Genomic DNA, 24,419 nt, shown 5'->3' with positions numbered 1-24,419 from the left:
CTGACTCACTGTTAGCTCAGAAACTAATGACTGTTTCATTAAATTGAAGCCATTAAATCAGCTGCAGGCAAGATATTCACTAGTAAAAAACCTCTTAAAGCCCACATCACCAGTCTCATCACTGTCTACTGTAACTTAGCCTTTTGTAGTCTTTTTGTCACTGTTTGTGCCTTCCTCATACCATATTTTTTCTAATTTTTTATACTTTTTTATATCAAAGATAACCTCAATAAAACAAAATGCAGTTTCCAAATGCTGATTTCATGTATCCAGGGGAAAAGAAATCCAAACCAACCTGACTTTATGTGATAAAGTAATTGCCCACTACCTAAATACAAACACTTGGCAGCAATAATTGCTGCCAAGTGTTTGTGATAATTGACGATGCATTTTTAACTTCTCTGTGAAGTCTTGTCTCACTCATCTTTGCAGAATTGTTTTAAATTAGTCACACTGGAGAGTTTTAAAGCATGAACAGCCTGTTTGAGGCCACACCACAGCATCTCAATCACATCGGAGTCCAGACTTTGACTAAGCCACTCCAAAAACTTACTTTTAAATTTTTTTTTTCTTGGCAATTCAGAGGTGGACTTGCTGTTGTGCTTTGGATGATTGTCTTGCCTTCCTGCAATCTGCTAAAATCACAACCTTAATTTCTAAACTGTGTTGAACATTGAACTCTCTTTACAATACCAACCAGCATTTCTGATCTGTGATAAATACAGATAATGAACAGAAGAAGAAAAACAACAATGATGCTTGTTTTTACAAACTACAGTGTTGGGATATCTGCTGGTTTTTAACTTTAATTTATTTACCAGGAAACTCAAGGATTTCCTGGTACAAAATCAGTTTATTTTCTTTTCAGTTCTTCTGTTACTCTGACTAGACAGGGTGAAAACCAGCATGTTATTGCCTCCTATGAGGCTGTAGTAAAAACCGTATATCTGAGTGAAAGGCCATGGCTCAGCAAAACTAAAAGTTGAAAGAGACAGGTGCATTCACGTAGGCATGGACTAAGCAGCTTTGTTCATAGACACATGTCATACACGTTTGTCCAAAGCATTAATTTGCTCATGAGGCTAAAATTGGCTACACTTTAAATCAGGAAAAAATATTTCATAAAAACATTAAATAATCTAAAAGAATTTGCCCAAATTTTATATAAAACCATATTGCTTAAGATTAAACTAATTCTGTAAACCTAATAACACTTGATACCAACTAGACATTAGTCAGTGTTCTGCCCCACTGTAAGATTAATCGAAACTTTCTTTAAATGTCTTCATAGATTGGAGCGAGAATGCAATTGGAATGAAATCGGTTATTGTGATTGGCTGAAACATTTAATAGTTATTCCTATGTTGGACATCCATTAGATGTCCTTTTTTTTTCACTATTTCTGGTCAGCAAGTTATTATCCCCCATTTAGCTAAAAAATATGTTGAAAATGTGACTGTTTTAGCCCACGTTTCCGGTTCAAATTAAGCTTAAACAAAGATGTTATTTTTGGTTAGTCCATTTGATCAGCAGCAACCTTTACATAGACAGCTTCATCTTTCTCTTTTCGGTCACATTTACACTTCAGCCACTGTTTGTCTCAGCATCCAATTTTTCTTGAATTCACCTAACTTTTTTCTAGCAGTCAAACTTTAACCTATGTTCTCCTGCCACATGGACTTGAATATCTGTTTACACAAGGTCTTGAGCCGAGCTGTGGAATAGACTTGCAGCCCATGCATGTGTGCGCTGTGAAATGAAGCCTGCTTAAAGAAGCAGCAGTTCAGACCTTTGTTTAGCTGAGGGTGACTGATTCTGTCTCTGTTGCCTTAAGGCACCTGGCAGAGCTAAGCGAACTGTGGGGGCTGATGCACCAGATCGCCCACTCGGGGGACAGGCTGGATGCACAGCTCGGCGCCGTCCCTGTTCAGCAGTACTCGCTCAGCTGTGTGCCGCAGAGGGCCGAGTGTGGCCAAGCAAAGACAACGGGCGCTGATTTCGCTGATTAGTTCCTCCTCCCTGGCACAAGTCGTGCTAATCAGTAAAACAACCTTGTTCACAGGCATTTATTTGGGTTTAACAACTGAGGTTATTAGCCGCTGTCACTCATTCCTTTCTGCAGACAAGCACGAAAAAATGAAAAGGCTTTTAAAGCAGAGCAACAGCACTTAATGTAAATGTGGGTTTTCTTTGGGCATAAATATTACTTATTAATCATCCTGCTGAGGAAAAAAGGAATTTCTATTGTTAACAACAATGGAAGGAGACACTTATTCTTTCAAATTAAAGGATTTGTGCTCTTCCAGCATATTATTCCAGCCTACAATTTGCCTTTTCTTTTTTCTGAATACTTTGATCTGTTCACAGAAAAATGCAGCTTGACTTTAAATCACATCCTTAATATATAATTTATCCCCCTCGCCATTATCTGCAATTAAAGCTGCCATAAGGTTGTGTTATTACTGACTATTTCGTGATTCCTCTCTAGTGGTGGTTAATAGTAATAATAGAAATCTTATTCATTAAATTGTGTGCTATTTTCCTCAAAAAAAAAAGGGTTTTCAGAGCTTTACCTGTCCTCAAAGATATATGAAGCAAAGCATCTTCATGTTGGCTGCATGACCCAGTGATTATTGATGGTAGCTAAGGCATCACAAGGCATTAATTAGTCATATGAGTGACATGAGCAGTTCAGAGTGGTGAACAGTGGGGATTCACGATACACAGCGCAGTAAATCATCATGAGTCGTTAGAATCAGCGGAGATTTATCTCCTTCCTTGGTGTGTTCAGCCCCGTGAGGAGCTATTTGCCAAGAAATACCTTCACATTTTCTCAGCTATCTGTTTGCTCTTCATATGCTTTTAATCTCATTGTTTTAGCAATGTGGAATATAATATGCTGGGGGTGCTGTGGTTTTGAAAGGGTTGCGATACAGTCTATTTTACTTACATTGTGTTGGTCTATCAAATAAAATCCAAATAAAATATGCAGAACGTGTTGGTGGTGACAAAATAAAAAAAAGGTTAAAAGGGTATGAATACTTTTGCAAGGTAGAATACGTTCTATATGAGTCTCCCCCATTTTAAAACCCTTCATGTATCCTATACAGTATACGTATTTGTCAGTGCAGCAACTCTAAATTGTTCTCAGTAGTTAGTATGGACCCCATGTGCTTGGATGCATGCCTGACAACGTCGGGTCATGCTCGTTATGAGATGACGGATGGTGTCCTGGGATTCAGATACTGACCAGGGCATCACTAAGCTCCAGGATAGTCTAAGGTGCAACCTGGTGGTGTCAGACGGACCTAAAAGTGATGTCCCAGAGATGTTCTATTGGATTTACATCAGGGGAGCGTGGAGACCAGCCAAAGTTATCAAACCCTTCATAATCCAGGAACTACCTGTATATTCTTGCCACATGAGGCTGGGCGTTATCATGCACCAGGAGGAAGCCAGGACCCACTGCACCAGCAAAGGGTATAAAAATGGGTCTAAGGATGTCATCCTAATACCTAATAGCAGTCAGTGCGCCATCATTTATTTTGTACAGGTCTGTGCGTCTCTCTGTGGATATGCCTCCCCAGACCAACACTGACCCACCACTAAACTGAACAATAGTGCAAGCATCATAACGTTCGCCGCAGCTTCTCCAGACCCTTTCGTGTCTGTCACAGGAGCTCAGAGTAAACCAGCTCTCATTGGTGAAAAGAACAGGGAGCCAGTGCCGAGCCTCCAAAATCCTGGTGTTCTCTGGCAAATGCCACTTGAACTCCATGGTGCCGAGCAGTAGCGCAAAGACCCTACTAGAGGACGTCGGGCCCTCAGACCACCCTCATGAAGTCTGTTTCTAAAAGTTCGGTCAGAGAAATTCATACCAATGGCCTGTTGGAGGTCCCTTAGCAATACTCATCCTATTCCTCCTTGCACAAAGGAGCAGATACTGGTCCTGCTGATGGGTTAGGGACCTCCAATGGCTATGTGCAGCTCTCCCAGAGTAATTGCCTGTCTGCTGCAATCTTCTCCATGCTCATGAGACTGTGCTGACAGACACAGCAAACCTTCTGGCAATGGAACATATTGATGTGCCTTCCCATCCTGGTGGAGATGGACTGCCTTTGGAACCTCTGTAGAGTCCAGGTATCACCTAATGCTACCAGTAGTTACACTGACCCTGGTCAAATGCTAAACTACTGAAAAGCCATTTAAAAATAATGAAGAGTAACAAAATGCCGGTGACCTAAACCTGCAAAACCAATTGTGTTTTGGGGAGTTCTCATTGTTGACCCTTTAGTGCAGCTGTTGTTAATTTCATTAAGACCTAAACAGTTGACACTGATTAACAACCCCCCCTAATACTAAATGCGAGACCTGCAAGGGGACCTGACCACACCACCAGACGCAGGCATTATCATCTGCATGGACCAGTGAACAGATACTCTGTACGAGGGACCAGTGGGCCTCAGTTCTGTTCTCTGATGAAAGCCGATTCAGGTTTACCAGAAATTGATGGCCGCTAACGATGTTGGAGAGGTCAAAGAAAGCGCTATGGATCAGCCACTGTTGTCACCTGACAAGCCTTTGGTGTTGATGGTGTTACAGTGTGGGCAGGTGTGTCTTGTCAATACAGAACTGCGCTACACTTACTGAATACTACAGTGACAATACTACCATACTACCTGAATAGCATCATTAATCCAGTCACTGTGCCCCTGCATGAACAACATGGGCCTAATTTTATCTTTATGGATGATGATGCTCCAGCTCGTCAAGGTCGCATCATTAGGGTACTGAGACTGAGGTACCTTGAAAGCAGTGGCCTGCACTGTTTTCAGATCTGAATCCCATAGAAAACCTATGTGATCAGCTGAGCCACCATCTAGAAGCCCGTAACTCTGTACCTCAAAACCTCAATGATCTGAAGACTGCCCTTCAAGAAGAGTGGGATGCCATATCTCAGCAAACAATAGGTCAACTTGTCAACAGCATGAAACATTGTTGTCAAGCTGTAATGGCTCAAGGCCACATGACACATTATTGAGATATTGACATATTTTGTTGTGGTATACCCACCACTGTTGTTGGCTTTTCTTTCATTAAATTGTTTAAATGATTAAATCACCATTGCTTGCTTCCACCTAAATGCCATACTTTTATGATACAATATCACTGTAGTGTGAACTTTTTACTTTTTCCATAAATTTCCCCTAAAAGCTAAATAAGCCAAAGTTTTTGTGAATAGAGTATATGCACTATAATACACTGGATGCACATATTCAAAATAAATATGTCAATTTAATTTAATTCATTCCATCTATTGAGCAGGTTTCCAGTGTGTATGTCACAGTACCAGTACCAACTAATTCCAGTCCTCCCATCTTTATATTCGGATGTGTTTGTCTTTTTTCCGCTTGCTTTGGTGTTGTTCTTGTCAGATAGTTCTCATTAGCAGTTCTAAAGTACGAAAACTTAAAATACAAATGAGCTCACAAAGCTTTTCTCGTGGTTTATTTGAAGCTTTATATCGCAACTAGAATATCTGATCACTAGTGAAATCCCAATATAAAAACAAATACAGGAAAAAAATCACAGAAAAAAGAAACAAACAAAAAACAAATTTCAAACATCCAAACCCCTTTTTAAAACTTATTGGAAGTTCCTCATCTAAGTGCTGTTAGAAAAATGTATTTAATTTAGGATATACTTTGGCCCAACATCAGTAAGCATGGCCGTTGATGATCTTTTGACATACGGAAGAACTAGAAAAACCAAAGAACCGTTATGAAAAAGCTAAAGCTTAATGTGCACTTCCTTTGTGAACTAACATAAGCTAGTCGAAGGATGGGAGTACATTGTTTTCAAAATGTTTTGCAGATAAAACTTTGTAAATGGGGCAAGCATATGTGCTCTAAAATCAACACCTTGTTGAACTACCTTTTGCTGCATTTCTCCACCACCATTACACATCTATACTGAAAATGTGAGCATTCTACTCATTAAAATAGGCCAAGCTTAGTCAGATTGAATAGATAGCATATGTGACAATTCATTTACCAAAGATTCTGAATTGGATATGGGTCTGGACTTTAACTGGGCCATTCTAACACACAAATATGCTTTGATCTAAACGTTTCCTTTGTTGCTCTGGCTGTATGTTTGGGTCATCGTAATGCTGGAAGGTGAACCTCCACCCCAGTTGCAAGATGTTGCAAACTCTGACAGGTTTCCTTTCAGAACTGTCCTGTGTTAATCTCCATCCAACCCCGCAGTATGAGGCTGTCACTACCATGTTTCACTTTCGCGCTGTTGTATTCAGGGTAATGTACAGTGTTAGTTTAAAGCAACACTCAATGTTTTGTATGGGGACTTAAAAGTTCAGTTTTGCTCTGATCCAACCAGAGCGCAGTTTTTCATCTTTTTGCCCTGTCCCCTGCTTGACCTCTGAAAAACTGCAAACTCATGGCTTTCTTCAACTTTGGCTTCATTCCTACTACTCTTCCATTAATACCATATTTGTGTAGTTCATGAATAAGTGAGACTCCAACCTATTGATGAAATTTAGATGTTGAGTTTTATCTTTAGCTTCTTGCAGCAATACCTTCATCTGAACAAAAATCCCATAGTTTTCTAGTAATATACAGTATTAACCAAGTCTCTCTCCCTCTCATAAAGCAAGAAAACCACAGTGATAAAGTCATGGCACATGCTGTAAATGCTGCCTAAATCTGTATAGGAGCTGTTTCAGTGAAACCACACAAAAGCAAAGGAGACATTGTATTCTAACGAGTCTGCCACCAGAACAGAGCCACATTTCCTAGAAGGAGTTCCTCTGCTGTTTCACACAGAGCACGTTATTTATTTTAGCCCTCTCACACCCTCCTTCACTGTTATCAACAACTTGTGAGCAAATGGTGCACAGCAGGCGCCATGTCATTGAGTCTCCATGAAGAAAGTGTAATTGTTTCACTGATTATGCACTAACAATAACAGAACAATGGGATCCAGTGTGGTTGCAGCCATAAACAGGGTTCATTCGTCCAAGGTGAGATGAACTGATCAAACCAAAACCCAGGTGGTCCCTGAGTGATGCCGTAGGATTACTGATTCTGATCTGGGCTCCTCCTCCAATTGTTTGAGCTAGGCGATGAAGGCGTCTGGTTGATAGAAACACCCATTAACACTGATGTGACAGATATCAACTAGGAGACAACATGTTTTCTGATTTTGTTTTCTGTCAGCCCCTCACCATGTAATCCCCCCTCCGACTGATGGGCTAAAGTTTCTAAAGCTCCGGAGACCTCTCTGAGCCAGTCAGAGCTAATGGAACCTTTCACTATCATGGCATCCAGGAGGATGCTTTGTTCTGAGATCCACAAATGACTAAGAACAGAGAAGTGAGTGCCAGGCATGTACACACAGTGCTGCACACAGAGTCTTAATTAGGCTGCATCACAGATCCTCTATGACTGTCAGCGCTTTCCACAACTGAGCACACGTGGGCGAAGGTTATGATAGAGAGAGGGGGGCAGGCCTTACCTGCCTTCTTTGTCTTGCACAGGGAACTTGTGTGTGGTCTTAAATGCTGTGCAACAAATTTTCCTGCTCACACCATTTAACTTAAGCTGCTGTTCCTCCCTCCTACTCTTCGTTTGCAGAAACCCTCATGGACAGTCGGTGGGCTACCACAGAGCTGGCTTGGACCACATTTCCAGAGAGCGGGGTGAGTTGGTGTGCTTATGCATTGAATTTGCTTTGTGCATTCTGTGTTTTTCTTTCTCCTCCAGCAGCATTTGTTCCATTTGCTTGTTAATAGAGCCCAATCTGCCTTGAACACCAAACCTCCTGCTGTTTTATATCTTTGTTTTTGCAGGGAATGTTTACTTTCTTGGATAGTAAAAAGCACACAGTGACATTGTGTGAAATAAATGTGAGATTTCAGTGTGTAGATCATTCAAAATTCTTAGAAAATGTAGAATTTGCATGTGTAGGTTCTACTTAGTGCCATGAAATGAGCAAACATCAAGAGTCAAGGAAAATCTCTATAATGTGTGAGGTCTAATAGGTGGTCTGTACCTTCCATCTCTCCCCAGGAAAGAGGGCCTGGCAACCTGAAAGCATGTGTCTTTTATAATATGGGCCCCAGAGCACATTACAGGCAGAAATTAAGATTTTTCAGTTGATACCCCCTGTAGGAATTGTGAGAAAATAAAACAACATGAATTTGACCCCAGGGCTAGCAGCCTGACAGACCTCCCCCACACCCGGCCAGTGCAATTTGTCTTCGCTACGTGAGCGCAAAGTCAGTCAATGGAAATGCTTGGTTACCATGGAAACCATCTCCACCAGCTCCCTCTTTTTTCACTCCCCCCTTTACTCGGACTGGCTCTGAATGTCCTGGCATCCATGAAGTCATATGTCAGGACTGTTGAGGCGGCCCCCTTCTCCTCACGCCCGGCAAGCCCGTTCGTTCAGGGGCCGGCAATTATCATATTTGTCAGGTAGCGCATCAACGTGTTGCTGGTGATTTACGATGTCTAATGCTGACTCTTTGGGCTCATCATTTGGGGATAAATTGCCCGGCAGCCAGGAGACGTGAGATGAGTTATGCATTATTTTCCTCCAGTTGAAATAATCAATTTCTGGGACGGTCATTTGTTATGGAAACAAAGCATTCAGTTGAACTAAGAACTAAGGGAAAAAAACAGAAACATTGACTTCTCACAAGGTTATTTCCTAATGGACTGAATTTATTGACCAGTGGAGACCATATATAATGGCTTCCAACATTAGTTAGTACATACAAACATCACTGTTAAATACATATATAGCGCTTTTCAAAAAATATTTCCACACGTTTAAATAAATAACTATGAACTTATGAACCATTAATAATGTGAAAAGTGTGGTCTGCACTTATATTGTGCTCCTAATTCAATACTATAGAACCAACTGTGAACCTGTGAACCTTAACTTTGTCTTATCACAGTCCGGCCTTTGACTAGGCCTGTCAAATTGTCAAGTTGTTTGCGGCCTCTACCAGGTTTCCTTCCAGTAAGGCCCTGAGTTTGGCTCTATCTGTCTTCCCATCAGCTCTGGAAAACATTCCTGTCCCTGCTAAAGAAAAGCCTCCTCACAGCATGATGCTGCCACCACCATGTGTCACTCTAGGGATGGTGTGTTCAGGGTTCCACCACATTTTGCATTTAGGCCAAATTGCTGAGTTTTGGTCTTGTCTGACCAGTGCAGCTTCTTCCTCATGCTTGCTGTAGCCCTCTACACGAATTGTGGCAAACTACAAACAAGACTTCTTATGGCTTTCTTTTAATAATGGCTTTTTTCCTGCCACTCTTCTAATAGGGCCAGATTTGCAGAGCGTACATGTCATAGTTGTCTTGTTAGCAGATTTTTCCACCTGAGCTCTGTGCTCTACTGCTCATCTGGAGTTTTAATGAGAATCTAAGCTGATGAAGTTTCCTTTCGCCTGCCCTTTCAGTCTAGAGGGACAGTCATGACTTGGCAGAATTGCAGTTCTTGTTCTGTTTTCAGATAATGCATTTATGAGTGCTCTGTTAGATGTTCAAAGCTTGATTGCATTGAATTGTATTTAGAGATATCAGGGTGAAGAGAGGTGAACACATTGTAATGCCTCATTTCTTATTAACTTCTTATTAGCTTTTTTTAGAAATCTTTACAGTCTTTTTTTTCTTTTCACTTCTTCACAATTAAGCACTATTTAGTGTTGGTCTATCTCATAAAATTCATATAAAATACATTTAGGTTTGTGGTTGTAATGAGACAAAATGTAAAAGTTTAAGGGGTGTGAACACTTTTGCAAGATGCCGTGAAGCCGTACATTCTCATTACTGTTTCATTAATGCCCACACAAAGTCAGAAGTTACTTCCATTTTATCATCATGGTTGTTAAATCAGCTATTCCTGAGCTACAATTCAGCGTGTGGCAGGTTTATGAACTAATATATGTAAATATGCGCACTGATGCTTAATATGTAGGCATGCAGGGAGATATAGTACACAACGTTTACATAGCTCGAAGCGCTCAGGCGTGCTGCCGCTGCCCAATTACACGGACAGCGTTTCATTTAGATGGCCATTCATTATAGATACACAGGGAATGTTTGAGTTTAAAAGGTACAGTCTGTTTTAGAGACCAATTCTCTTTCCTCAAGCTGAATCGATTGCACTGCATCAGATATACCGACAGGTCTTTCTCCACTTTATGCTCCACCTTCTGAGGGTAGGATTTTATAAAGCTTTTAAATCGACACATTTGCTGTGATCACAGCTGAAGAAGTACCCAACCCAACCCCGTTTTCTTTCTTGCAGACCTCCGGCACGCGCTCGGCATCAGAACTAGTCAAACAGATAGAATGCGTGAAATGTGTTTTAATGGGAAAATGTTATCTATTAATAGCCCATAATGATTGGAATTTTCTGAATGATTCATGCAATTAGAAGCGTTTTAGCTGCAAATTATTCCTCGCAGGCCTCGTGTACACAGCACACTGCAGGAATGTGTGTCAGTGTGCGCGTGTGTGTGTGTGTGTGGCTTCTTTTTTTGTAATCGGTTCCAAGCACCACAGGACTGTTTTGAACATCTTCCATGCTTGAGCAGTTTGGATTAGGAAGCCGTAGTTAGTATCAACAAACAACGTATTAGATCTTTGAGTTTTATTAAGCAGAGTCGGCTTTAGCTTTCTGGTCAGCGTTACCTACAGTCATCGTTTGTAGTGATAACTAGGATTTGTTTTGACTACGATCCTCTGTGTTTCTCTGTTGTTTCCGCAGTGGGAGGAAGTGAGCGGCTATGATGACTCCATGAGCCCGATCAGAACCTACCAGGTGTGTAACGTCCGGCAGCCAAACCAGAACAACTGGCTGAGGACAGATTTCATCCCCCGCAGAGGAGTGCTGCGAGTCTACGTGGAGCTCAAGTTCTCCGTCCGCGACTGTGCGAGCATCCCCAACATCCCGGGTTCCTGCAAGGAAACGTTCAATCTGTTTTACTACGAGTCAGAGGGGGACATGGCTACAGACACTAGCCCTCTGTGGAGGGAGAACCCTTATGTGAAGGTGGATACTATTGCTCCGGATGAGAGCTTCTCTCTGCTGGAGGCTGGCAGGATCAACACCAAAGTGCGCAGCTTCGGTCCCCTCTCCAAGGCAGGATTCTACCTGGCCTTCCAGGATCTGGGAGCCTGCATGTCGCTCATTTCGGTCAGGGTTTTCTTTAAGAAGTGCTCCACCACCATTGCCAATTTTGCTGTCTTCCCTGAGACTGCAACAGGTGCAGAAGCAACTTCCTTAGTAATCGCACCGGGGGCCTGTGTGGCCAATGCCATGGAGGTTTCCGTCCCTCTGAAGCTGTACTGCAACGGGGATGGCGAGTGGATGGTTCCTGTGGGCTCTTGCACCTGCGTCGCTGGCTATGAACCCTCTGCAGACAGCACACAGTGCCAGGGTAAGAGTGAATAACAGACATGGGTCTGAAAAAAGATTTTCACCATATGATAACCTTTAGAAAACAAAAATGTGGAAATTAACTAAGCCCCCCACCTTCAATCAGAGAGTAATGTCTGTCTATAAAAATGCGAGATAAAAAAATCGAGAAGTTTTTTGTTACCGTCTTCAAAATCAGAAGGTTAAATGCATTTTCTTGGTATTTAGCAGAATTGGGTGTAACGTTGTAAGACTTTCAAATGTTTTGGACATCCTTCCACAAGCTTCTCACAATAGTTTTTTTGAAGTGCACCAGTCCCTACTGCAGCAAAACATCCACACAACATGATTCTGACACAGATGTTCTCAACAGAGAGGTTTGCAAGCTTCCCCCTTCTTCCTCCAAATGTAACAACGCCCATTACGGCCACACATGTACATTTTAGTCTCATCAGACAGCAGGACTTGTCTCCAAAAATTTCAGATCTTTGTCCCTGAGTACATTACCAAACTGTAAACTGGCTTTTTGTTTGGCTTTTGGAGTAATGGCTTCTCCCTCTGAGTAGCCTTTCAGTTCATGTTGGTACAGGTCTCATTTCACTGTAGATAATTACAGTCTCTTACCAGCCTCAGCCAACATCTCCACGTTCTTTTTCTTTTATTCTGGGGTCAATACACACATTTTACACTGGAAAAACCTCTCCTTTCAGAAGGTGGCACCTTCAGGCATCTGGAAATTGTAGCCAAGCATGAACCAAACCAGTAGCAACCCACAGTTCTCTACCTGGTGTCTTTTGGTGTACTATAAAATTTCCCAAATTCTTTAAAAGCACAGTAATCTTAGAGCCTTAAAACGTTTGAATTTGAAGATGTTAATAAAACATTCTCTCATGGCCTTCGGTAATAGAAATATTTGTGTTGATTATTACTGATCTAAACCAAACAAATGTTTAAACTGATTTCAAGTCAGACAGAAAAAAGTATTATGTGGCGTATGTGGTCCACCTTGATACTGGTAAGCAGACCATGCCAAGTACAGTATTTAACGTTTTATTTATTTATTTTTTCACTTTTGTTCAACTAAAGCTCTTTTGTATGCTCAGTGCAAGTCACCTCAGCCTGTGCCCTCTTCTCCGCATTTATTGTGTGGCTCCTGAAAGGGGGAGGTGGGGGTGAAGGAGGGTGGAGGAGAGTATGAATTAATGAGGTGTTGCAGAGAAGAGCCGCATACAAATATTGTGCAAGCAGGACAGGAGGGAGAGAAAGACAGCCGGATGGCAAAAAACCGAGAGCCAATACATTTTTTCGAGGCAAACACAGATAATAGAATAGAAAGATGAATCCCAGAGAAGAGAGATAGCATGGGGGGTGGAGAAAGTGTGAAATGCTAAAGCGCGGAAAGAAACAGCTGCTAAAAGCAGAAGAATGAAAATGGCAGCTGGTGGCAGGAAGTCAGAGAGGGACATGCAAAGCCTTCTCTCACCTGGGCGTGAGAAATGGCATTGAACATGCGCCGGAGAGCTCATTCGTTGTCATTTGGCTGCTCAAGGTTAAAAGCTTGCCGCCGAAGCCTGATAAAAAGCTCTCCAGGGCCTTGGCCAGCGCTTGTGATGAGGAAGTGTAATTTCCTCCGCGGCCAACCCGTTAGTTAATCTACAGGCGGCCACACTCATTAACACCATTCAGACCAACGTGAGCCAACACTGCCACGCTGACATTAATCATTCAGACGTTTCATTTCTTACCTCCGTCTGGCCGCTCAGAGCCAAACGCTCCATGAGATAGAGGGAGGAGGACAGAAAAGACAATAGAGGGAGATATGGAGTATCAAAAACAGCAACATCACTGTGCCCTCTAAAGAGGTTAATTAAAACAAGACAAAGGGGGTGACTCAGCATCCACTCAAAAGAAATAAGAGGAAAATAAACAGAAGGAAAGGATGGCACACTATGTCTCAGACAAAGGAAAATAGGGATGCTGACTATTTTGTAGCTTTTGTAGTTTTGGTTGTTTCTTTTCCAACTTTTTGGGTACAAAATGGAAACAGCTGGATGTTTCTCACCGACCTTGCATTTTGCCGCAGGGAGACAGTTAACCACACTGATAACCAATGATTTCAAGTAAATTAATATCTTCTAATGGTCTGCTGTCAGAAACGTATTATTTCCTGCGGGGGGTCACAAGCTACGGTCACTGTTGTGGTGCTGTGGGCGTGGGTGGGGGAACAGGCCCCCAGTGTGGATCTTATGTATGGCTCCTGTTTGTTCCTGCCTCTGTGCCTGCGGTGGCTTGGCAGGCACTGGTGGTGCGGGCAAGCCACTGGCGGTGTCACTGGCTGGCCTTTTTTCTCAGGGATGTGTCGGGACAGCTGTGGGGGACTGAGCCTGGCTCTGGTGGGAATTCATCCCCTTGGCCTCCCTGGGTCTATCTAACCAGAAGGAATGGCACTTCCTTCCTCCCATAGTCCTTTTGAGTTCTAGCTGCTGGGGTGGGCCAATTCCTCCCCAGCAGGTTTGGGGCTCTGGGGGACTTTCACCTCCTCAGTGCAGGGCCGTCTTGCTGCTGGGGACTTGTTTTGGTACCTGGCTGCTACGGTGGCTGGGTTCCAGGCTTGGCCTGCACTGGAGCCATTTTCTGCTCTTTGCCCACACACACATACTGTACATTCACGCACCCATGCACACATACAAATAATGGTTGAAGGTCATCCACACAGAGGTTCCAGTCTACTTTCAGGATAGATCCAGTCTTGATTTAATAAAGTCAATCACACCATTAGGAGACCATCTTCCCATCTTTTAGAGCAAAACCACCCTGCCAAATGTAGGCAGCTTCCCTATATGGTATGCCCACAATGCCAAACAGTGGACCTAAACAACGACCAAAATAAAGAAGGTCAATTACAGAGTTTCCAGAATATAATGCAAGTAAATATAAAAAGTAAATATAATTTACTTGCATGTAAGAGTTTATCATATTAATTATTATTTATCTCCTAAAAATACTTAATAGGTATAAACATGACATTTTCACGGTATAACAACTTTCAGTACAAGTACGACAGTACTTACACAAAAATAAAATAACCAAAATAAACACCATGAAATGCTAATTGCTTTTATGTAAATCAGGTAGGCATGTGGCACGGATGGTAGCAGTGTTGCCTGTAGTCCCTCCGGTCGTTCTGCATGGGGTTTGTATGTTCTTCCTGTGCACAGGTGGGTTCCCTCTGGATACTTTGGTTTCCTCCCACAGTTTAGAAACACAGTTGACTGGTCTATCTAAATTGCCCTTAGGTATGAGTGTGTGCATACATGGTTGTTTGTCCTGTGTGTCTCTGTGTTGCTCTTTGATGAACTGGCGTCCATTCCAGAATGTACCCAATAACCACTTGAGACAAAACAACATTCTTATCTTACCTTTTGTGGAGTTTTATTGTGCAGTGCCACTACAGGGCTGTTAGCTGTGCTGGCTTGTGTAAATATGCCATTGTTTGGACTTTGGGTGGGGTTGTAGCTGAAACTGAAAGCCCACTTAGCCTAACTACTTAATCACCCTCTGCTCTCCTCCCTCTCTCAGGCTGGGTTTTATGAGCCGTCATGCTGAAAGGACAGATGTTTGCCAGAGACCCCACTTTTACACCACCGGTTTGGAATGTGGCAAACAGTTAAACCAGCGGCTCCCGAGACAGATATAGTCAGACCTTTTGCTGCTAATCCCCTTTATCAGAATCCTTCTTTAGTCTGGGCTTACGCAGATTTATCCTTAAGACTCGATATCAGCCAACTTTTATCCTGACACTTAGGAATTTAAATTAATCTCTTGGATATCGCCTCAGATTACCGTACTTTGTATACTCTTCTCATAACTCTGCTGAGCTAATTCATGTCTGTTCTGATGTCCTTTCATTTGTATTGATTTATTGGTTTATTATGGAGCTCTTCTGCATGCATGTGGAGGCCTTGTTTGTATTCAGCGACGCAGTTTGAAGAGCCGTGAGGAGCTAGCAGACACTGATTGATGGGTTCGGGGTGGATCCCTTTTCGCAGAAGCATTCTCCATCCTTGTTTGTCTGACAACAGCAATCTCCTGTCAGCAGTCGGTCTTCATCTTTATCCTCCTTTTCCTCCTCTTCAACATGAAACTTTGCTGTCATCTCGACTCTATGTTCAGAGAGATTAATGTCACCAAGCACAGAGGATGAAAATGAAAAAGCAAATGCATAGATAAGTCCTTCTGCTTAATGCGAACATTTCTTTCACAAATATTGAGCTTTGTAGGTACTTCACAAGATGTGTTTCTGTTCTGGGTCAGATGCGACAGCTGCTGGTCTTTTAGATAAGTGACAGCACAGCGCCTTATTGTTTCCATGTTTCTGGACTACATATTGTCTTATCCATTTTCTTTCCCATTCATGCAGCTTGCATCCCTGGGACCTTCAAGTCAAAATTTGGTGAGGGAACATGTGCTCCCTGCCCATCCAACAGTCGCACCAGTTTCCGAGGAGCCAACATTTGTCCCTGCCAGAATGGTTTCTACCGCGCTGACAGTGACCCACCGGACTCGCCCTGCACCAGTAAGTCATGCTCCACAGCATAGAAAAAGGAAAGAAATCCACATTTCTTGGGCTGAGGTGTCTCTGCAACAAAGGTCTCAGGTAGCATTAAAGAATTGGGTCTGAAATTAAAACGATATTTCAGAATTTAACTATTTAAATTATATCCTACCTGCAGTAGATAACTCTCTCAGCGAATAACTCTTCATTTAGGATAAATCCAGATTAGTTGGTTGTGGATACTGAAACTAGTGTTTGGACTGGGCAGGTATTTACTCGGAGGCTGAAGATTATATACCAATCCTCTTCCTTTGAATCTTCAACTTAGATTGGATTATCTTAAATTTTTTCAGCCTGAGTCATAACCTAAGACAATGTAAAAACATTGTTTAACTCAGGCAGTCCGCAGTACACAACAGTGTAAAAATTATGATGACTATAAAATATCAAAGAGAAGAAATATGCTGCAGGTGACATTATAGAAGTATAGGTTGTGAATCCAATTGTAAGCCAAGGAATTACTAGAATATCTTATTTTATGCATCAAAGCATATATCCCTAACATTTACCTGATTTTTATGAAACTCCAAAAAGTGCATGCTGCTGGTTGATGCACTAAATTTATGAAAGTGTTTAGTTTTGATGCATTTTATAAATGTAATTTACCAGTCAGAGCTGCTCTATGAAAAATCGGCTGTTTCTGATCTCTGGTCAATGGATTGTTGCATCTCTACTTAAACGGCCGTAATATCTTTGCTGTTTACACGGCTTTACTCTAATATCAGACAGTTACTTTGAGTAGAAACTGTTTAAATGTTATGTTCAAAATACGTTTCATGCAGGAAGTTATTTGGTCCTGCACCACCTCCTACCTCAATTTCCTGTTTAAATACTCCTCGGCTTCCTTGTAAACAACATGCAAACATGACATGACAATTTTGTTTACCTAAACTGCTATGCCGTTTTCTGAACTGGAGTATTACAATTTGATCTTGGCCCCTTCTGGACTAGCCGTTAGCTTCGGCATCCAGGACCAAATAGTCACACTAAACAGAGGATGTATACTGAATTAAACGAACTATACTGTTCTACTACTGGCAGAATATTAGTTGTTTGGAACTTTTTAACAAACAAATAAACTTGAAAATGCAGAACTCTCCCTTTAAGGTCTTAAACCTATCAGGAAAACATGTTATTGCGATATTATTTCTGAACAGCAGTGATGATATCGCCTACTGTTACCCTCCACTTTTCTTTCCCTTTTTTATTCTTTTCCTTCATCTCTCACTCTTAGTGAGCTTTAGGATCTCAGCCACTGAAATTATTAAACAAGTGTTGGCATCAATGGCAGTGAAAGTCTACCCAACAGGCCAGATATATTATTGGCGTATAATTTGCATACATGGCTCTTGAAATATAATATCAGACCTATTACTGCACCCAAGCAGTCCTTTGCAGTTGGGAAATATTGAGATGACAAACACAATTTGATGTGTTGTGCAGCTCTTACTTTGACTAATTCTTTTGGAACCTTATAAGATCCTCTTTTTTAAATAATAGACAGACATATTGCCAGCTTGATGGTCACATAGTATAGCACATACATTTAAGAGAAATTAACTATTCTCAGTGTCATAAATACCCTTAGCTCATTACCATTCCAATGCCAGGTGCAAATTTTGCATTTTAGTTGAAAAAAAGTTATTAACAATTTTTATCTTCCAAACAGGTTGTTAGACTGGTAAGTTTAGATAAAGTTGACATGTTGTGGCATGAAGGCTAGTTGAGTATGACTATGCATTCTGTGTTGTGATTTATTTGCTGGGCCAATGAAAAAGAGATAAGTAACGCTAGCTAGTAGAGGGTGTAATGGTGGACATAAATCACAGTTTGCTAACTTCCCCGCTTTTCAAATCACCGGTCAGCGTAGGTTGGTAGAGCAGCAAAAAGAAGCCAATGCCAAATGCTACATTTATATTTTCTTTATTTAAAACAGATTGGGGGGGAATGAGGAGGCTATGAGATGGGATGCTGTGTAGAGCAAGGCCAGGTATTTCCATCAAGTTTAAATGAAACAGAGCCCTACAGGCCACATGTCAACAAAATGTTCTGCTTAGCCCAAAACTAAATGTTATCACACAAAATAAAAAGGAATATTTTTTTCAATGAATTTGGCCTCATCCACCAAATAAAACGGAATACAGAATACCCTAAATATCAAAGCAAAGTTTCAAACCGGACAAATTTTGACCCTTTTGGCTTTTCATATACAGTGCCTTGCGAACGTATTCGGCCCCCTTGAACTTTTCAACCTCTTCCCACATTTCAGGCTTCAAACATAAAGATATAAAATTAAATTTTTTTGTGAAGAATCAACAACAAGAGGGACACAATCATGAAGTGGAATGAAATTTAGTGGATGTGTCAAACTTTTTTAACAAATAAAAAACTGAAAAGTGGGGTGTGCAATATTATTCGGCCCCTTTACTTTCAGTGCAGCAAACTCACTCCAGACGTTCAGTGAGGATCTCTGAATGATCCAATGTTGTCCCAAATTACTGATGAAGATTAAATAGAATCAACATGTGTGTAATCAAGTCTCTGTATAAATGCATCTGTTCTGTGATAGTCTCAAGGTTCTGTTCAAAGTGCAGAGAGCATCATGAAGACCAAGGAACACACCAGGCAGGTCCGAGATACTGTTGTAGAGAAGTTTAAAGCTGGATTTGGATACAAAAAGATTTCCCAAGCTTTAAACATCCCAAGGAGCACTGTGCAAGCAATTATATTAAAATGGAAGGAGTATCAGACCACTGCAAATCTACCAAGACCCGGCCGTCCCTCTAAACTTTCATCTCAAACAAGGAGAAGACTGATCAGAGATGCAGCCAAGAGGCCCATGATCACTCTGGATGAACTGCAGAGATCTACAGCTGAGGTGGGAGAGTCTGTCCATAGGACAACAATCAGTCGTACACTGCACAAATCTGGCCTTTATGGAAGAGTGGCAAGAAGAAAGCCATTTCTCAAAGATATCCATAAAAAGTCTTGTTTAAAGTTTGCCACAAGACACCTGGGAGACACACCAAACATGTGGAAGAAGGTGCTCTGGTCAGATGAAACCAAAATCGAACTGTTTGGCCACAATGCAAAACGATATGTTTGGCGTAAAAGCAACACAGCTCATCACCCTGAACACACCATCCTCACTATCAAACATGGCGGTGGCAGCATCATGGTTTGGACCTGCTTTTCGTCAGCAGGGACAGGGAAGATGGTCAAAATTGATGGGAAGATGGATGGAGCCAAATACAGGACCATTCTAGAAGAAAACCTGTTGGAGTCTGCAAGAGACCTGAGACTGGGACGGAGATTTATCTTCCAACAAGACAATGATCCAAAACATAAAGCCAAATCTACAATGGAATGGTTCACAAATAAACGTATCCAGGTGTTGGAATGGCCAAGTCAAAGTCCAGACCTGAATCCAATCGAGAATCTGTGGAAAGAGCTGAAGACTGCTGTTCACGAACGCTCTCCATCCAACCTCACTGAGCTCGAGCTGTTTTGCAAGGAAGAATGGGCAAGAATTTCAGTCTCTCGATGTGCAAACTGATAAAGACATACCCCAAGAGACTTGCAGTTGTAATTGCAGCAAAGGTTGGCGCTACAAAGTATTAACGCAAGGGGGTTGAATAATATTGCACGCCCCACTTTTCAATTTTTTATTTGTTAAAAAAGTTTGACACATCCAATAAATTTCATTCCACTTCACGATTGTGTCCCACTTGTTGTTGATTCTTTACAAAAAATGAGAATGTTATATCTTTATGTTTGAAGCCTGAAATGTGGCGAGAGGTTGAAAAGTTCAAGGGGGCCGAATACTTTCGCAAGGCACTGTATGTACCAAATGCTTGCCACTGCTGCCTTTGCTCCCAAAATGTTTTTACACTGCTATTAGAAAACAAGTAGGTCCGATCTGCAAGCTCCAGCATGACATCTCCCTTTGTTACATTGCTTTGGTGTGAGGGCTCTAGATATCTTCTGCTCTTGTTTTTTTTTTTTGTTTCCTGTAGAAAAAAAAATACTGCTCTTATATGGATGACTTTCTCAATGGCAGTGATCACCAACAACTATTGTTTTTGGCTGATTGTATGCACCTGACTTCTGTATCATTGTTACCTACTAGCTAGCATGAATGGGTCAGTAAACTCAGTTATTAAAAGAATACTGGTAATCAGCTGTAGTCAAATTTCATCTGAAAAGCTCCACTTTGGCTCCTGTCTCTGTCTGCAATTTGTATTGTTTGTGGATAGCCAGATGTGTAACTATATATTTCCGTCAAGCCACTTTTTTATTTATACATCTATTATGTGGCATTTTTCCTGAATTGAAAAAGCAAACCAAAAAGAGTCTCTGTTTAAAATCAATGCATAGCATATAGAACTATTTGACACAAAATGGATCCAGCATAAAATTCACCCAAAATAGCATTTACTCACTAACATCTAAGATTTGTTGATTGAGGAATTTTCAGAAAAAGAAAAATATGTTCATATGTTCAAAGTGTCACTACATTAGGTAAAGACATAAGGCAGCTGCAAACAGCAGCTAAGAAAATTGTTGCCATTTAGTGATATATAGTGTTTTTTCTACGACTTTAAAGTTGACACTTGCAGTACAGTTCAGAATTTTAAGTCAGTTTTGCTTTAAAATGATAACTCTGTTTCTAAATATCAGTATTTGAATGTGAAAGATTTGTTTTGTGGTAAGCAGTCTGCTCTGCTGCTGACAACAGGGCCTGCTTGTTGCTCTCAAACGAGCGACAGAGAGAAGTCCCTCCCTGGTGGTGCTGTTTTAGAGCGACATGAGCTGCTAAAGTCGAGCCCCAGGGGCCTTTCGGCACGTTAAATGACACACACTGTCTTCCCCAGATCCTCGTCACAGGAACACTGTGGACTATGACACTAACCAGCGCACGCTGACAGGCGGGCAGGGACACAACCACCACCTTCCACTAAACACGCAAACACACACAAACAGGCAGGCTTGACAGCTCTGCCCCTGCGGCCTGTCAGAGCTGGTGCCAGGACGCCTGAGTTTTGTTTATGAAGCTGCACATTGTACAAGAGTGGTTCGGCCAGTCAATAGACGGCAGCTTGGACTCAGCGTGTGTTTTAGATGAGTGTCCAATTAGAGGACCCTCAACTCTGAACTCCGTCTGCCTAATTAGAAAGGATCGGGTGAGACAAAGCCCGCTCAGAGCATGGCAGCTGAAGAGGTGGACTCTGCGGACTGCCAGTTTTGGCCGTTAAGAAACAATAGCCTAAGAGTCTTTCCCTCTCTGTCTGCTGTGAGACAGGTTAGACTTTCTGTTGCTGGAAGTTGAGAGGCAGAGCACCTTAACAGGATGAAAAGTCTGTTTGCAGAAGGGACCTTTGTTGCTTTCCTCTGCACTTATCACACTTTATCCTGATTTCAAGAACTCTCACTGAAAACGATGTACTGCTTAAAGAAACATGATGGCAGTTTGTGAAGTAGCATGCTAATGCTAGCTCACTGCCATTCTGTTTTTAAATTACTCTGGTAATTCAGTTAATGTTTGCAGGTAATTATGTGCTCTATCACTGTTCTTTTACAATACACGTAATTATAAAGGTCCTAAAAACTTTGAGTTTGTTATGGAAAACTCAGATTAGTTTGCTTGTATCAACAAAAAAGCTAGTTCCGCGATATTTGGCATTTCAAAGTAATTTCCTCCATTCTTGCTTTCTGCATTGCATATGTCTTGTAGAAAAATATTTAGGCAAAGCAATTAAAATAATTTTGTTGATTATGTTGCTTTCCTTATTGTTTATAAATGGCATTGCAATTAAAATAAAACAAATTAATTGCAGAGACCTAGTCTTCATTCAGTATAATTGAAGATTAGTTGGCCCTGGAAGCTAAAGCTAACATGTAGTCCGACTGGGGCTCAGACTAAACTGGATGTCTTCGGTCTTAAAACAAATCCAGTTTTATTGTGATTTATGCAAACAATATTTTATGGAACTTTAAATAGTCAGTTGTGGACAGTCCTTTACAGAGAGGCCCACAATTATTTACACTGGAAATGGAGGAAGGAGGCTGTAAGCTTTAAATGATCTTTATGTCTGAAGCAGACACTGAGAACAGAACATGTGAAGCATTTCCATAGAAAAGTCAGGCAGTCAAGAAACCTTTTAAACAGTGTTCATGAAAACTGCTCTGATTTTTTGTTTTTTTACAGTACTTTCCTGCTATATAATTTAGTAACTCAGACCGGAAACATTAAAACATGTTCAGTTCTGAGTACACACTGCCTCCAAACTCCGTTTCCTGTTTAAATTACTATTATCGTTCAATGATGCAAGCATGTCTGCAGTTTAAAAGCGCCTAAAACAGTGTTTGCATGAACAGCTTTGATGTTTTGTAGACGTCCGCTCTGATCTTGGTCCCTCTCTGACTAGCGGTTAGCTGCAGCCTCCGGGCCAACTAGTCTGGATTTATACTAACTAAAGATGCCAATAGAGATATATACTGCAGGTAAAATATTAATGAATATACACTTCAATCAGAACCTCACAAATTCTGAACTATCCCTTGAAGACATGTCCATATATTTTATTTGTGTATGTTCACTGAAGTGTATATTTTGAGGACGATTTTCTAGCTCTGTTATACTCTATTTTCAGCTTAATTGCTACCTATTGTTTGCTTTTTATAAAGCTGTTAAAACAGTTTCTTTAACCACCAGTGGAGGATACTATCTGCACTGCACAGGGAGGATGACTAAACCCTCATTTGTGTGTTTTAGCACAGCCTGCCCACCTTACTCAGTGCCTACGTGTGTGTGTCTATGTGTTCTGTGCAGCCATCCCTTCAGCCCCTCGCAACGTCATATCCAGCGTGAACGAGACCTCTCTGTCCTTGGAGTGGGAGGAACCCGAGGACACAGGCGGGCGGGGGGACCTCGTCTATAACGTAGTGTGCAAGAAGTGTTTGCGCGACCGGAGCCCGTGCACACGCTGTGACGACAACGTGGACATCGCTCCGCGCAGACTGGGGATGAGGCTGCGGAAGGTGGTGGTGAGGAACCTGCAGGCTCACACCCGTTACAGCTTTGAAGTCCAGGCTGTCAATGGTGTGTCTGGGAAAAACCCTTCCTCGCCTAACTACTCCACAGTCAACATCACCACCAACCAGGCTGGTGAGTAGATCCATCACTGACTTAGGATGTGTCGACAAGTTAATTCATAGAGGAGCTCCAATCAATACCCTTTAACATAATGATAGCACAGGCTGGTTAAAGGTTCCTACTTTCAGTCATTGTCAATGAGCTTCTTAATGATAGTTTGGTGTCTACAGAGGTTCTAACACAAGGAGTAAACAGTGTCGAAGATGCTCATTGAGAGCGACAGCTGGACAAATGCGCGGCTGTAGCTCTGCTTTTCTGAGACAGTTTCCGGGAGGAGGCAGATAAATTCTGTTTTATATCCCGACTGTCAGCACTCAGCAGACTAAGCAGGCTTCTTATCATACATCTTGACAAATGTCACCTTCCAACATTGCCACTTAAATATATGCAACATCATCATCAACCAAACTGTTCAGTGCCTCTCAGACTGCAATTACTCTCCCAGTTAACCTGCACTTAATCACCTTGCTACAGTATATGAACAAAGCTCAGTGACTATCAACTGAGTCAGGCCTAACAAATCAATAGGCTGCAGAACAGTAAAGGTGAATCATCTACTTTTTCTTCTAAACTGCCCAGGTGGGAGGTGGTAAAAGTTTGAATATTCACCATATTTCCTTTCGGTTTACTTCAAGCGCTTTGGGTACCAGGCCTTCCTACTGAACGATCGACATGATTTCAACACTGAAGCTATGCTTAATCCTGTGACTCAAAGTTGAACCTACACAAAAGCCTGATTTAGACCTAAATATTTCTTTTCACATTTAGACCACATTTCCAGTGCCTTGCAAATCTTTAACACTCCTTGAACCTTTTTGTCTTCATAGTAATTTCTTAGTATTTTCTGTAACAAACCAGTACAAAGTAGTGCATAAATGTGAAACAAAAAGAAGAGGATATATGGTTTTAAACATTTTTACTGATTAGAATGGATAACGTTTGCTGTGCATTTGTATTCAGACCCCCCATGGGCAATATTAACCATTTGCTGCAGTTACAGCTACCAGCCTTTGGAGTGTATCTCCACCATCTTTGTACATCTAGAGAAAGAAGTGTTTGCTCCTTTCTCTGCAAAATAGCTCTGGCTCAATCAGACTGGATAAAGACGATTTGTGAACAGGGATTTCCAAGTCATGCAACTGCTATGAATAGGTTTTGATCTAAACCATTCAGTTGTAGCTTTCTAGCTCT

The 24,419-nt window shown here is 41.5% G+C and overlaps 1 protein-coding gene across 3 annotated transcripts in view; it reads left to right on the top strand.

Annotated features, from left to right (window-relative positions):
• ephb3a (eph receptor B3a) overlaps nt 1-24,419 on the top strand; it is a 66,145-nt gene that overhangs the window by 6,291 nt on the left and 35,435 nt on the right. For all 3 annotated transcript variants that reach the window (XM_047368303.1, XM_047368304.1, XM_047368305.1), the window contains exons 2-5: nt 7,656-7,720; nt 10,807-11,479; nt 15,878-16,033; nt 22,905-23,240. In XM_047368303.1, the coding sequence (XP_047224259.1) occupies nt 7,656-7,720; nt 10,807-11,479; nt 15,878-16,033; nt 22,905-23,240 (1,230 nt within the window). The remainder of the gene's footprint in view (nt 1-7,655; nt 7,721-10,806; nt 11,480-15,877; nt 16,034-22,904; nt 23,241-24,419) is intronic.

This window comes from Girardinichthys multiradiatus, chromosome 6 (assembly GCF_021462225.1).
Source record: "Girardinichthys multiradiatus isolate DD_20200921_A chromosome 6, DD_fGirMul_XY1, whole genome shotgun sequence".
Taxonomy (NCBI): domain Eukaryota; kingdom Metazoa; phylum Chordata; class Actinopteri; order Cyprinodontiformes; family Goodeidae; genus Girardinichthys; species Girardinichthys multiradiatus.
The sequence above is the reverse complement of the archived record's forward strand: the minus strand, read 5'-3'. Positions and strand labels throughout refer to the sequence as shown.